The sequence below is a fragment of the Myxocyprinus asiaticus genome, chromosome 19 (assembly GCF_019703515.2).
Source record: "Myxocyprinus asiaticus isolate MX2 ecotype Aquarium Trade chromosome 19, UBuf_Myxa_2, whole genome shotgun sequence".
Taxonomy (NCBI): domain Eukaryota; kingdom Metazoa; phylum Chordata; class Actinopteri; order Cypriniformes; family Catostomidae; genus Myxocyprinus; species Myxocyprinus asiaticus.
This window is the reverse complement of record NC_059362.1, coordinates 3,802,669-3,818,758: the sequence shown is the minus strand read 5'-3', so window position 1 is coordinate 3,818,758 and position 16,090 is coordinate 3,802,669. Positions and strand designations below refer to the sequence as shown.

General features: G+C 39.7%; 1 protein-coding gene and 1 pseudogene across 2 annotated transcripts in view; both read right to left on the bottom strand.

Annotated features, from left to right (window-relative positions):
- Positions 1–347: 347 nt before the first annotated feature.
- Positions 348–16,090, bottom strand: part of scara5 (scavenger receptor class A, member 5 (putative)) — a 159,638-nt gene continuing 143,895 nt past the window's right edge. For both annotated transcript variants that reach the window (XM_051644861.1, XM_051644862.1), the window contains exons 9-10: positions 2,512–2,700; positions 348–2,172 (exon numbers count right to left, since the gene is read on the bottom strand). In XM_051644861.1, the coding sequence (XP_051500821.1) occupies positions 2,039–2,172; positions 2,512–2,700 (323 nt within the window). In that variant the 3' untranslated portion in view covers positions 348–2,038. The remainder of the gene's footprint in view (positions 2,173–2,511; positions 2,701–16,090) is intronic.
- On the bottom strand, positions 7,952–14,474 carry LOC127410066 (adaptin ear-binding coat-associated protein 2-like; annotated as a pseudogene).

Below are 16,090 nucleotides of genomic sequence, written 5' to 3'. Positions count from 1 at the left end.
TGAATTCACAAAACAGCTAAAATCCCTTACAACACCTTTAACTTAGACACAGTAAATAAAATTTGACATTATAGAAAATAACATTCTTTTATAGTGCTCAAACAATATTCTGTTAGGCCATTTACAAAGCCTTTACAAATTTGTTGCACAAGTAATTAAAGAGCAAAGAACGCTAAGCTTGTAAAAAGTATCCCAGTTTAACATTTAATAATTTGACTTTAACCAGGCCCACAGTCATCTAAAAGGGATGAGGGAAACATCCTAAATCATCATTACATTTTTGTTAAAACAGTATTTTAAAAAATTACTTCCTTAAAGATGAATCAATGACACTATAACAACAACTATTAATAAAAATGTTTTTTTTTATTGGCATATTGTTGTACAATAAAGATTAATCAATACTAATATTTTAGTGTAATAATAAAGGCGCTGAACAACAGATAGTGAACCACTTCAAGACTGTTGTTGTTCAACAGACTGACCGTGATTGTACTCGTCATTGACTGAGGTACTGTATATAAATGCTAACCATGCCATAACATCTCATTATGATCAATGTTATAGTTTAAAAGCAAATTTGCAGATGCACATGCCTTTCAAATTGTTATTGAGTTAAACATTATAAAAATATACTGGGAGTTATAAAAATGTGTCCATAGATGTCTTTGGAAAGCTATTGTAAATGCATCTGTCTATACACAATATAAACTGCAACTCATTTAAAAAATATAATACATTTGACAAATCAAATACAAACAGTTCAAGCAGCAGCATAGAGCTTTAAAGGCCCAAATCAAATTGGAAATGTGTAGCTTTTAGTTCATGTAGACAAAATGAACTTTTAGCAGTTATACACATTTAAAATTAATACCATTGCTCTTCCAGGAAAATTGACCAAAAATATTGACTCATGTTGCACTACACAGATTTTTGTTCAGTCAAATGTTGTTGAGGGCACAAATGTAATTGAGGGCACCTATCTGTAATAATTTTTACATTTTACACCAATGAACTATTTATCAGTTAGATTTATAATGTGTACAGCTCCTACAGGCCATTTTTTTAAAGAGTGACTACCTAGTGCTACAAGATTTCATAAATGTACTTAGTAAATGTGAACAAATTACGATTTGTTTAAAGATTATATATATATATACACCCAAAAAATATGGATAAGGATATATGTGATAATGAACTTTTGGCCGTTAAACCATACTCAACTGTGCATAAAGTAAAGAAACAGTACCATTTTACCTTCATCAGCTATACCAACATCATTATATTAAATCATCAGCTATCAAAAATGAGTGCATAAACAACTTTTACGTATATATATATATATATATATATATATATATATATATATATATATATATATATATACTAATATATGCACAAAATTAAACTAGCTGACACGTTAGTATATATTTAGGACCAAAGTTATTATATTTAGGGCCTTTATTACATTTAAGATCAGTTTTTACATTTGTACCCTCTAAAATGCTTTCTAATGTAAATTCCACTCCCTTTTATACCACCTGCAATCAACTAGCAAATTATGGTTTATAGCTATTTAAACTAAAGGCTATTGGCTATTTAAAAAAGGGATGAGCCATTCAATAACACCCCCCCTCCCCCACCCCCATACACATGTTTGTTTTTCTATAATGACAGGGACTTTCCACTGTGCTAATGATATTTTCTATCTCCTAACCCTATTGTTTGGTTCTCACAATAAAGCTGATTTCAAGGTGCTATCCTTGTGAAAACGCACGCTTTCCTTAGATGTCCTTTTATGGTATATGGGTGTAGTATTTGTGTAGAAGTTCTTTGTTGGTGGGATGTTGTGAGCCTGTGATACTCTGATCTTCAGGGCCTTTGAACTCTCCCTCAGCCTGACTATCAGTTTCATACATCTACTGCTGTATGGAGGGACACAATACTGCTTCCACAGACTTCGCAGCATATCATCAACGCTGCTGAGCTCTTACAGGTTAATTGTCCATTCTGCAGAATGTTAAAGACTTCAAACAGGCTAGATGTTACAGGTCACCCCTGCATCCTCGAAATGACCACAGTTGGTTTTGCCCCAGCCTGAAAACTTACATTGGTGAATAGTGTCCTCAGTGCCAACACAAGCCACATCATCCATCCAGATCAGACCAGTGCCTAAAGATAGACAGAAGATGGTCGAAAACTGTTTAAATAAATCTTATCTACCTTCATGGTTTCATATCACAAGACAGAGGAGTTGAAGGTCCAAGAGAACACATTACGCTTGATTAAGTGAAAAACTTTCCATTTCTTTATACCTCACAAAAAACATCGCCTCACATATGACTCATAAGTTCACACATGTGAATTGGCCTTGTGAACATTTGTGTACTGATACTGAACTGCAATATAATAACAATTAAGATATTTTTAAATTAAGAGTTCCATTTCACATTTTGAATAAACAAGATTTTGGTGGCTTTTTGTACACATCTGCCTTGAAGTGAATCTTACCATGTCCAAAACGCGCTGTTTTGTAAATTTCTTTGGCACCGCGGTACCCCAGCATCCTACATACAACGTCTCCATCTTTAATGTCCCATACATCATCACACACAGTCCCCCACCGACGCTCGTGGAACACCTCCACTCTACCCTCATGAAGTCCGGAGCCGTTCACCAGCCTCACCAGAATTTCCTCAACTGAAATATAAATATTCAGACAATTTACTCAATTACATCATAAGCAGCTTCTTGAAAAAAACTGTACATATCAAATTACCAACTCATTGTAGGGGACAATTTTCTACAACTAACACTCTAACGGCACCAAAGCTGCACTTCATCTTAGAAGGACCAATCAGCTATGAGTTCAAGGCTAAGCTTCAGCAACAGTTAAATGGGTGAATAACCTGTACCCTACTTTATTTTCAACAGAAATAGATTGGTATAAAAATTTATTATATTATTATTATGATAATGTGTTTTCCCCGCTACAAATGCGTATTCATATTGTTAACAGCAAATGATAATTCAACTTAGTAGACCAGAGTGGACCATATATTGGTAGAATATATATATATATATATATATATATATATATATATATATATATATATATATATATATATAGTGGCAAGAAAAAGTATGTGAACCCTTTGGAATTAGCTGGTTTTCTGCATTAATTGCTCATAAAATCTGATCTCATCAAAGTCACAAGAATAGACAAAACACAGTGTGCTTAAGCTAAAAACAAACAAACAATAATAAACTTTCATGTCTTTATTGAACACATCCCATTAAACATTCACAGTTCTGTGGAAAAAGTAAATGAACCCACAGGCTAATGATGTCAAAAAAAGCTAATTAAAATCAGTAGTTGGCAAACCTTTGGAGGTGTGGGTTCGAGCTACTTTGACTTATAAAAAACACTCAAACATTTTGAGTTTGCAATTTACAAAAAGCATCTCCTGACGTGGACCATGCCTAGCAAAAAAGAGATCTCAGAAGACCTACGATCAAGAATTGTTGCTTTGCATAAAGCTGGAAAGGGTTACAAATTTATCTTGAAGAGCTCAGATATGTCTACAGTTAAAGACATTTTCTATAAATGGAGACAATTTAGTACTGTGGCTACTCTCCCTAGAAGTGGCCGTTTGATGACTCAAAGGGCACACCCTTGAATGCTCAATGAGGTAAAAATAGAACCCTAGAGGGACAGCTAAAGACTTGAAGGAATCATTGGAACTGGTTAACAACTCTGTTCATGAGTCTACTATGTGGAAAACATTAAACAGGCATGGTGTCCCTGGCAGGACACCACGAAGGAAGCCGCTGCTTTCCAACAAAAACATTGCTGCGCACCTGAAGTTTGCCAGAGACCACAATGACACTTCTCAACGCTACTGGGAAAATGTTTTGTGGACTGATGAAACTAAGGTTGAATTGTTTGGGAAGAACATGCAGCACAACGTATGGTGTAAAAAGGGCACTGCATACCAACATGAAAACATCATCCCAACGGTGAAGTACGGTGAAGGAAGCATCATGATTTGGGGCTGCTTTGCTGCTTCATGGCCTGAACTGCTTGCCATCATCGAGGGAAAAAATTTTTTAAACGTTTTTCAAGATATCCTACAGGATAATATCAGGGTTGCTGTGCACCAGCTTAATTTCAGTAGAAGTTGAGTGATGCAGCAGGACAATGACCCTAAACATTGAGGTAAATCCACTACAGAATGGCTTCAAAAAAAGAAAATCCACCTTTTGGAGTGGCCCAGTCAGAACCCAGATCTTAACCCAATTGAGATGCTGTGGAATGACCTCAAGGGAGCCGTTCATACATGGCATCCTAAAAATATGGCTGAGCTGAAGCAGTTCTGTAAGGAAGACTGATACAAAATTCCTTCTGAACATTGTGCAGGTCTAATCCGCAGCTACCGGCAATGCTTGGTTGAAGTTATTGCTGCCAAAGGAGGATCGACCAGTTCCAAATCCAAGGATTCACTTACTTTTTCCACAGCACTCTGAATGTTTAATGGGATGTGTTCAATAAAGACATGAAAGATTATAATTGTTTGTGTTTTTTTAGCTTAAGCACATTGTGCTTTGTCTAAACTTGTGACTTTGATGAAGATGAGATCACATTATATGACCAATTAATGCAGAAAAACAGCTAATTCCAAAGGGTTCACATACATTCTCTTGCAAATATATATATATATATATATATATATATATATATATATATATATACACAATGACCACTTTATTAGGTACACCTGTACATTTACTTATTCATGCAATTATCTAATCAGCCAATCGTGTGGCAGCAGTGCAATGCATAAAATCACGCAGTTACAGGTCAGGTGCTTCAGTTAATGTTCACATCAACCATCAGAATGGGATCTCAGTGAAAAACATAGCCTGGTCTGATGAATCTTGTTCCCTATCTGTCACTCACTCGATGTTGTGTCGATGTAGTGACACTAGAGGTCACTCTTGGGAGCCCCAAACACCTCTGCTTTTTTTAAAAAAGGCCATTGAGAATTGGCGAATGGAATTTGCATGCCACTCCCCCAGACAAACGGGTATAAAAGGAGCTAGTATGCAACCACTCATTCAGATTTTCTCTTTGGAGCCGAGCGGTTGCATTCAGTGCACTGAATACAATTCCTCTAGAAAAACTCACCTCGCTAAAGACTGCTGGATTTGACGGCACATTTCAGCGGCTTCTCCCCCTCTGTGCCTGTGCAGTGCAGAGAACGCCCCTGGGCGCTTCGGCAAAGCAAAAAAAGAGTATATTCTGAAAAGAGTATATTTTCTATTCATAAAAGAGCGGCACACACGGAACGTCTTTTTAAAGATGCCTTTCCGTTTGTGTGTTATTCCTGGTTGCGGTCGCTAACTCTCCGCTTCCAATGGCCACGATTGCTGTCTTACGTGTCTGGGCACTGCCCACGCGGAGACATCGTTCGTGGATGGAGCATGTCCTCATTGTGAGAACATGACCATGGCAACGTTGTGGTCGCGGCTTGCATTCGTAAGAAAGCAAGCCACCCCAGCAGCTTCCCGCCTCGGTCCTCCTACCTACAGGTATGAGGCCATGCTGGTGAGCACTGGGGGCGATTTGGGGACCTCAATGGGACCACCTCCGCTGGGTATCCCCCCACGGACCTCCCATTCCCCAGCACCCTCGCTTGCCCTAATCGTGTGCTCGGACGAGTTCGCCGGCTTGTCTCAGGGCGGGTTGGACATCTCGTCTGGCGCCCCGGAAGATGATGAGTTATCGAGCACAGCATCGGAGAGCGGGCTCGTCCCGTCTGATGCTGAGGCTTCGGCTGGGCTTCCTCCTTCGGGAACGGTCGCCCAGTCTCAGGCCGACGCAGAAATGATGGACATGCTTTCCCGGGCAGCTGTGAGCGTCAGGCCAGAGTGGAACCCTCCACTCTCCCCTGAACCCTCGTGGCTCGACGATTGTTTCCGGGGCTCGGGGCACCGCTCACAGCCACGCCCCACCCCCGTTCCTTTCTTCCCAGAAGTGCATGAGGAGCTGACAAGATTGTGGGAGGCACCTTTTACTGCCCGGTCCTGATCTTTCAGCCCCCCTGCTCTCGCTACTCTCGATGGTGGAGCGGCCAGGGGGTATTCGGTGGTCCCCCAGGTGGAAAAGGCGCTCACGGTGCACTTGTGTCCACAGAGCGCCACCACTTGGTGCAGGTGCCCGAGGCTCCCGTCCAAGGCCTGTAGGTTTACATCGTCTCTGACGGCTAGGGCCAACGGTGCCGCTGGACAAGCCACCTCCGCCCTGCACGCCATGGCTCGCCTGCAAGTACAGCAAGCCAAGGTGCTAAAAGAACTGCACAAGGTTAGTTCTGATCCGGGATTGATGCAGGAACTGCGCTCGGTGACCGACCTCACTCTCCGGGCGACGAAGGTCACAGCGCGGTCTCTCGGGCAGGCGATGTCCACTTTTGTGGTCCAGGAGCGCCACCTCTGGCTCAACTTGGTAGAGATGCGAGAGGCCGACAAGGCACGGTTCCTTTACGCCCCCATCTCCCAGGTTGGCCTGTTTGGCGACACTGTCGAGGACTTTGCCCAGCAGTTCTCAACAGTGAAGAAGCAGATGGAGGCTATAAAGCACATCCTGCCCTGGTGCGGCTCAAGATTCTGCACCCCATCTGCTTGTTGCCAAGGTCATCTCCCTGCAGCAATACCTCCGGCTCCACCGCAGCCCGCCCCCGTGGCCCGGCCCCGGCGTGCAGCCCATCGCAGAGGGGGCCTAATGCACCGACACAGAGTAGATGACAGCATTTCTCCAGATTTGGAATGAGGAGCTTGTAAAAAAAACTTAGCAACTCCTTGCCAATTTAATAAAACAATGAACATTAATCAGAGATTCATATAACAAAAGAGGTTAATGTTCTGTATATTATTTATGTTAATATTATTATTAACTACATTGTAGAATTTGGTATTTTTAGCATGGGAGCATGACACCGAACTGATGTGGAGCATGAGAAGCAGAGTGCCCATCTGTGTGCGTTTATGGTGCAGGCATACACCACTGACTCAGCAACATCTGCACAACGGACGGCACAAAACAAATAATGTTCAGCGAAAATTCAAATGAAGAACGTGATGGATATATTAATTTGGAACTATATCAGATTTCAGGGGAATTTTTATTTTTTTGCCCAGAGCCTACATTAATTTCCAACCCTGGATGAAAATAGAGATGGAGATAAGAGATGCAACAGGTGTTTAAGTGTCTCTCTTCATCATGCAGCTGGTATATTACACAAAGCTTTTTTGCTATTTCTGCCTTTCTTGCAAATGTGCTGCATTATGACTAATGAGTGAGCATCAAGATATGAAAGGCCCACTCGCTTGCAATGTTTGTTTTTTTCTCAGGAAAAGCTTTATTTTCATATAAACCATCAGTTACATTCTACAGGTGTTTCAGAAAGGCACTTGAAGATTTTAATTACTGACAATATCAAGAATAACAATGAAAGGAATAGTGTGGGATTAGTGCTCTATATATATGTAATAGTGTGAACATCATCTGCTATAAATGAATATAAAATAAGTTCTTAAAATCGTGATTTGAATGTGACTGTAATTATAAATCTCTTACATTGACACAATCATTGATTCTGACACACCAAACAAACTAAACATGTCAACAACTGACATCAAAACACAGGTAAACATACTGATCAGATGACAACTGGATTGAGATGAATTATTTATGAAAACAATAACTGAGGCCAAACAAACAGGAAGTGAGTGTATAACTAATAAGAAACATGTTTCACACGATGCGTCAAATATGAGCCATTAGACTCAGACATGTGACCGCAGCCATATGTCATTGCATAGAAAACATCGTCTGTGTGACATCACAAGTCACATGACTCATGATGATGGCTCATGTTCCCTTTATAAACTTCTAGAACTGCACCCAACCCATCTGCGCTACGTCCTGAGACGACCCTGAGCCTGCAGCTGTAAAATCCCCCCACAGATGTTGAGAGGGCGGAGCAGCGATGGGGGTGGAGATAGGGGCGGGGCCTCCAAAATCCAACAGCGTCCCTGTGCTGGTCGGACACACAGCTGTCATCGGCGGTGCTGCAGGTGGAGGGAGGAGCCCGCCGCTCTTCACACCAGGAGGAGGAGGAAGTAAACCGCCGCCCACCGCCCGAGACTTCACCACCCCACTGGACTCTTTCTTCTTTATATTCCCGATGATGATCTTGATGGTCTGACCCTCTTTGAAGCCCAGATCCAGCTTCAGCCCCGGGTCCTGATTGGCTTCCTGTCGGGCGAATTCACTCTCCTGCTTCACCCACTTGAAATGTTTTTGTAGCACCACATTAAAATCAAAAGAAATGCCGCGATCAGCGAAACCAAGGCCAATGAATGCGTGACGACCATTTCCATCTTCAATCCTGATGACGAATTATCTGCTGGAGTCTATGACGGCTTTAACAGCAGAACCTGGATACTGATCCGCAGGAGCCTGAGCTTAACAACTCATCTGAACAACATGGCATTAATAAAGCATACAGAATATATGTGTGTACATATAGAGGTGTTGTGATGTTCACCTGTGTTCTTGTCCTCTAGTTTAATGAAAGCAGTTGTTCCTTTGGCTGTGATTTTCTTTTTTTGTTATTAACAATTTTTATTGATTCCATTCAACAAATTAAATAAACAACACAGAAAATGTGGAATCAAATTATGTACAATTAAACCCTTCCCCCCGAACACCCCCACCCGACACAAACACACCCCAGTGGTCATAAATAAAAAAATAAATAAAAAAAAAACACAAAACACGCACACACACACACACACACACACACACAAAAAATAAAAATAAAAAGCGTATTTTCAAAAAACAATAAATTTGCACACACATATTTAAAACTAGAGATCCCTCTCCACTACCCCTCCCCGAAAGCCTTCCAAAAAGGCCAAATATCTGCCCCATTTCCTATCAAATAACCCCAGATTTCCCAGCCTTCTATACATCCCTTCCTTAAAGGCCGCCACCCTCCCCATCTCCGAGCTCCACTCATGAAATGAGGGTGCTCCAACCGACCTCCAACCCCTTAAAATAACCTGTCTGGTGATCATGATGCTTGTTAGGACCCAACTCTTTATGTGCCGATTCTCAATGTCGATGACCACCCCTTCACCCAAAATACAGAGTCTGGGGCAAAGTGAAAGCCGAGTGCCCAATACATCACATATAAGACTCTGAACTTTCAACCAGAACTCCTGGATCTCAACACACCCCCAAAAGACATGAGTTATGTCTCCAACCTCTGATTGACATCGCCAGCAGGTGGGTGTGTCTTTAAGACCAAGCCTATACAATCTGGAGGGGGTCCAATAAAATCTATGTAAAATCTTAAATTGCATAAGGCAAACCCTTGCATCTCTAGATGCAGACTTGACATTTTTTAGGATCCTAGCCCACACCCCCTCCTCCAATGTCAAGTTTAGATCTTTCTCCCATAATTTTTTGAGAGAATTCAAAGTTCCGTCCCCCAGACTCTGAATTAGCAGGGAGTAATACACTGATGCCTCATGACCCTTCCCAAAAGCAGCAATCACCACTCCCAGTGTGTCTGCCACACTTTGGGTGCGTGCCACTCCCAAAAACAGTGCAGAGTAGGTGGCGCAACTGTAAATACTTATAAAACTAAGATCTGGGAATGCCAAAATGTTGAACCAAATTTTCAAAAGTTCTCAATACTCCACTCTCATATAGGTCACCAAGTGTATTAACCCCCCTCACAATCCAATCTGACCAACAAAAAGGGGACTTATTAATACATAGTTTAGGGTTCAGCCATATGCTCAAGGCTACGTTTAAATAAATATCAGAATTAAACACTCTGGACACTTTTGTCCATATCGAGTGCAAATGCAAAATAACGGGGTGCGATTTAATCTCTTCGGCTAGTTTAATCGAAAGGCTTTGCAGTGGCGAGATAGGGGCAAGAACTTCCTTTTCAATATAAAACCAGGGAGGGGCTCTCTCAGGTAGAAGCGACCAATGAGCCAAATGTCTAAGACCGAATGCATAATAATAAAACGAAATCTTGGGTAGGCCTAACCCACCTTTGTCAATCAGCCTATGTAACTTATTAAAATTTAAACTGGGATGCTGATCATTCCAAATGAAGGACTTCGCTATGCTATCAAATTGCTTGAAATAAGAGAGGGGGACATCTGCAGGGAGAGGCTGTAGCAGGTAGTTGAATTTTGGAATACAATTCATTTTAATAACATTAACCTTCCCAATCATCGATAAGTGTAATAAAGCCCACCTGTCCACATCATTCGAAAACCTTTTTATTAAGGGATCAAAATTAACTCTGACTAAATCAGACAAATTTGCTGGGAATAAAATTCCCAAATACTTAATTCCCTGTTTGGGCCAATGGAAGGCACCCGGCTGGAAGGCCGTTACTGGACAGTACGCTGTCAAAGCCAAAGCTTTAGATTTAGACCAATTGACTTTGTATCCTGAGAACTTGGAAAATGAGTTAATAATTCTGTGGAGGCAAAGCATAGATCTAGTAGGGTCGGAGACGCATAATAAAATATCATCTGCGTAAAGCAGAAGCTTATGTGCCACACCTCCCGCAATCACCCCTGGAAAATCATCCTCCTTTCTTATCGCGGCTGCTAATGGTTATGCTAATGAGCAAGACAGAACAATAATGGGGAAAGAGGGCAGCCCTGCCGGGTGCCCCTATCCAGAGTAAAATAATCTGAAATTTGTTTGTACCACTGCCACAGGGTGTCTATAAAGTAGCTTAATCCAAACAATACAAGTACTCCTGAACCCATACATTTCCAAAATCTTAAAAAGATAATCCCATTCTACCATATCAAACGCCTTTTCGGCGTCAAGTGAGATGGCAGCGACCGGAGATTGATCATTCGCTACTGACCACATGATATTGATGAGATGCCTAATATTATCAGAAGAGCTACAGCCTCGAATAAACCCCACCTGATCTATATTTATAAGTAATATCATAACTTTACTTAATCAATTAGCCAGAATTTGTGAAACATTTTTTACATCTAACTGGATCAGGGAAATTGGGCAGTAACTTTTACACTCGCTTGGATCTTTGTCCTTTTTAAGAATCAGACTGATCCGGGCTTGTGTCATGGTTGGAGGAAGCTTTCCATTCTTTAATGATTCCATATAAACTTCTAACAAAAGTGGAGCCAGTTCTGTAGCATAAGATTTGAAAAACTCAGAGGAAAATCCGTCAGGCCCCGGAGCATTGCCTGTAGGCAAGGCCTGAATTACCTCATCAAGCTCCTCCAAGGTTATCTCAGAATCAAGAGAATTTTTTTGCTCAGTCATCAGTTTAGGAAGATCTAATGGTTCCACAAAGTTCCTAATATCTTCATCAGTAGACGAAGACGTGGAACAATAGAGATCAAAGTAGAATTCTTTAAAAGCATTATTAATATCAATGGCTGAGGTAAATATTTCACCACCCACAGATTTCACCGAGGGAATGGTAGAAAAAGACTCTCTCTGCTTTATATATCTAGCCAAAAGTTTTCCTGCTTTGTCCCCCGACTCAAAGTATGACTGTCTTGCCCTGAACAACCAAAACTCCACCTTCCGCGACAAAATAGTATTATATCTATATTTCAATCGGGTCAATTCTCTGAGGCCATCAGATGACATATGGCGCTTCAGCTCTGCCTCTGCACTTTTAATATTTCCTTCCAACTCCACAAGTTCTTGTGCTTTGGATTTTTTGGTGAATGAGGCATACTGTATGATCCGACCCCTAAGAACCGCCTTAAGTGCCTCCCAAGCCACGCCCACAGAGGATACTGAGGACCAATTGGTCTCCATATAAACATTGATTTCAGTCTTTAACATTTGTTGGAAATCAGGATTTTGCAAAAGGGACACATGAAGGTGCCAACTATATGATTTCTTTTTCTCTGTATATGGCAACACTTCTAAACTCACCAGGGCATGATCTGAGACTAAGATATTTCCAATTGAGCAATCAACAACAGATGAAATGAGGGATTTGGATATAAAAAAAATCTATTCTAGAATAAATCTTATGGACTGATGACAAAAATGTATAGTCCCTAGCAGATGGGTTCAAAAGTCTCCAAATATCTGTAAGAACAAGATTTTTACACATCCTGTGAAGCGTCAATATTGCTCTAGGGGGTTTACACACTTTTGCTTCACTATGATCAAGGACTGAGTCCATCAAAAGATTAAAGTCTCCTCCCAATATTATATCATGAGGGGTGCCAGCAGTTTGCAGCATCCCTTCAAGATCTATAAAAAAGCCCTGATCATCAGCGTTAGGTGCGTAAATATTAGCTAAAATCAACCTTTGCCCTTGAATTTCAGCTAAAACAATAATGACTCTCCCTAATTTATCTTTAGTCTGTTTGAGACATTTTGAATTGTAGATGTTTATTAATCAATATAATGACTCTCTTGCTCTTACTTGAGCCAGCACAAAAAAACAAAAACAAAAAAAAAATATGTCCACCCCATATCTTCCCAAAATTTTCAGCTTTCTGCGGGGAAAGATGTGTTTCTTGAAGAAACACTATATCATATTTCTTACATTTAAAAAAGTAATAACCTTCCTTCTTTTTATGGGGTGCCCCAACCCATTCACATTCCATGTGGAGAGAGATAGTACACTCATATTAACATTTTACATTTTGATATAGTAGAAAAAATAAATTGTGTGTCAAAAACAAAATTATACAGACCACATTCCCCATTAGTGAAACAATCAAACCCCAAACTTTCCCCTGAACAAAACAAATAGAAAAAAGAAAAACGTGCGCATTAACCCCGCGCACGAAAGCGCCAACTGGCGACAATCCCTCTAAACTCAAAAGGTGCATGAACGCCCACGAGCCCCCACAACAACTTTGCCATCAGATTGCTCAAGTTTGCCTCACAAATTTGTGAGGCAAAATTACATAACAGAAAATACTTTGTAAAATAAACCCCAGCCAATAGGAAGAATGAACACAAAGGACGTGTAGATTCATTCACAGAACTGTCTCAAAGGTGTGATCTTCCACAAAACAAATTCCAGCTGATATAAACCATTCAGATTCCTCGGACAGACAAACAAATGTTCAGTGAGCCGGCTGTTATGAGTTCAGCGAATGACGTAATCATTCCAATGTCCCGTAAAAATACTCAACAAAACAAACTCCAGCCAGCAGGAGGAATAAGCACGAAGAACGAACAGATTAATCCACAGCTGTTCCAAAGGAGTGTTATTCAATAGAACAAGCTCCAGCCGCTAGGCGGAACCAATACAAAAAGAAACAAAACAGGCATCCCGGTTCCCCGGATGGTCGAATCAATTCACTCGGTGGCTGCATAAAAATATATACCATGACTTACACAATCCGTCAACTTTATAAAAGACATCCTTTGTGTGAGCATGTAGATATTTTGCGGTCATCCATAGTTTCCACTCTCAAATTATATATACTTTTTTTTTTATTGTATAATATGTATTCTATATTGTGTGTATTGTATAATGTACATTGTATGTTATTATTTGTATGTTGTGTTGTGTGTAATTATGTGTATATTAGATTTGAATTGTGTTGTGTTAATCTGATGTTTATTGTAAATTGGTACTGTCTCATCACTGTCATGACTGCTATGTTGCTCGGAACTGCACCCAAGAATTTCACACACTATTGCACTTGTGTATATGGCTGTGTGACAATAAAGTGATTTGATTTGATTTGATTTGATATGGGATAATTGTACACCAAGGCTGGGTAAACATCTAACACTGCTTATCAGCAAAACAGGGATTCTGCAAGTTTAAAATATTCAAGTCATGTTTTTCACTTAATGAGTTCATGGAAGAATAATATTCATCATAAATATATATTTGTGTTAATCATATTAAAATTGGTAAATTTACCAACATATAAATACATAGCCAATGAATAAACAACAATATTTACCTACAAATTATACTAAATGATTTCATGTAAAACTTTATGTAGGGACGTTAGTAATAATAAACTTTTATTGTAGTACAACAGCAATATTTCTGTCATAATTTCATTACATTCACACAGCATTAGTCCTATTACACCCTCAAGCCTTTTTTTACGGTAAACTGAAGACTTTTTTTTTTTAAACATGCTTGAAATGTCCCCTCCTCTTCTGTGTCCCAGTGTCACGTTATTACAAGAATGTTTTGAATTACGTGAAAATAAAGTGATTTTGTAGCATTTTGCTTTCTCAACACACGTTATAAGAAAAACACACTGTGCACTAATTGAAAACCAAACTCAGAGTCAGAACACTCCCAAAATTGATAGATGGGAATTTGTGTGGGCTGTTCGCTGTTTACAAGCTGCTGAGACAGCTGAAAACAGTGGCCGTGCAGGACCATATTAATCCAGACTATAAGATTTTTGGGGGGTTTAATAAATCACACTGGTTCATATCATGATTACGATTTTATTTTGACAAACTCAGCCCTACCTACATTTAACATATTTATTTTTTTAAGTATTCATGCGATACCACATATTTGTAAATTATTCCAAAGTAAATTCAAGTTTTAACAAAATCTTTGTCCGCTTCTGCCTTCAGAATGGCTTAGTGGTGATAAGTGCAAACATCCAATGACGTCTTTTTTTTTTTTAAGAGTATGATTCATTGTTGTTGATCACTCCTCCACATAGAGATATTTTATGTCTCTTCTTCCAGCTAGCTGTCATTGAAACGGCACTTCGGCATGTTGATGGAAGCAGGAGACACAGGTACAATTTCTTTGGCAGCAATTTACCACGGTGGAGACGTGCAGTACTTCATTGTGCGTGCGACATCAAAGCAAGACGTGGAGTGGCGCACATGCGCTCCCGCACTCATGAAACACCACAACATAAAGACTGTATAATATCTATTTCAAATTCGAAATAATTTTAGATCTTTTATAACTTTATAAATGTCAACAACCTAAGTAAAAATCAAGCATTTTCAAGGAATATATTAAAAATTCAAGCATATTTTAAACCTTGAAAATCTAACTGTAAAAATAAAGCATTTTCCAAACTTTCAAGACTCTGTAAGAACCTTGATTTTAACATTTACATTACATAACCAAGTACATTTACAAGCTTGTTTAAGTGTGATGAAATGACGTGGTAGCTCAACTGATAGAGTGCTGCATTTGCGATGCAAAAGACCAGGATCAAACTCAAGCATCTTCAGTTTGTCAGATACTACTTGAACTTCAAATGGGTTCTATGGTCAGATAAAAAAAAAAATAGAGCTTTTTGGCAGCAAACACCATAGATGGGTTTGGCGCACACAGAGAGGTAGCATATGGAAAAGTACCTCATGCCCACTGTTAAATATGGTGGTGGATTTTTAACATTGTGGGGCTGTTTTTATGCCAAAGGTCCTGGACATCTTGTTTGTATACATGGCATCATGGACTATCAAATACCAACAGATAAAAAAAATAAAAACCTGAATGCCTCTTCCAGAAAGCTTAAAATGGGCTGTTGTTGATCTTCCAGCAGGACAATGATAAAAAAAAATCAACACAAAAAATGGTACACTGACTACAAAATCAAGGTTCTGCCATGGTCATCCCTGTCCACTAATCTGAACCCCATAGAAAACCTGTGGGTGAACTTAAGAAGAGAATCCACCAGCGTGGACCTAGAAATTTTAAGGATCTGCAGAAATTCTGTACGAAGAAATGGTCTCAGATCCCTTGTCATGTGTTCTCCAACCTCATTAGGCATTATAGGAGAATACTCAGAGCTGTTATCTCGGCAAAGGGAGGTTGCACAAAGTATTGAATAAAAGGGTGCCAATAATTGTGCCACACATACAGTATATTTGACAAAAATATTAGTTTTATTAATTCAAACTTGTGTTGTGTTTGCAGTTGTTTTATACCCATCAGAGGATAGATTTTTTGTGAATATTTTGAATGAAAGATCAAAAAGATAAACAATAAAGACATATTTTTCACAGCCTTCTTTGCTCATA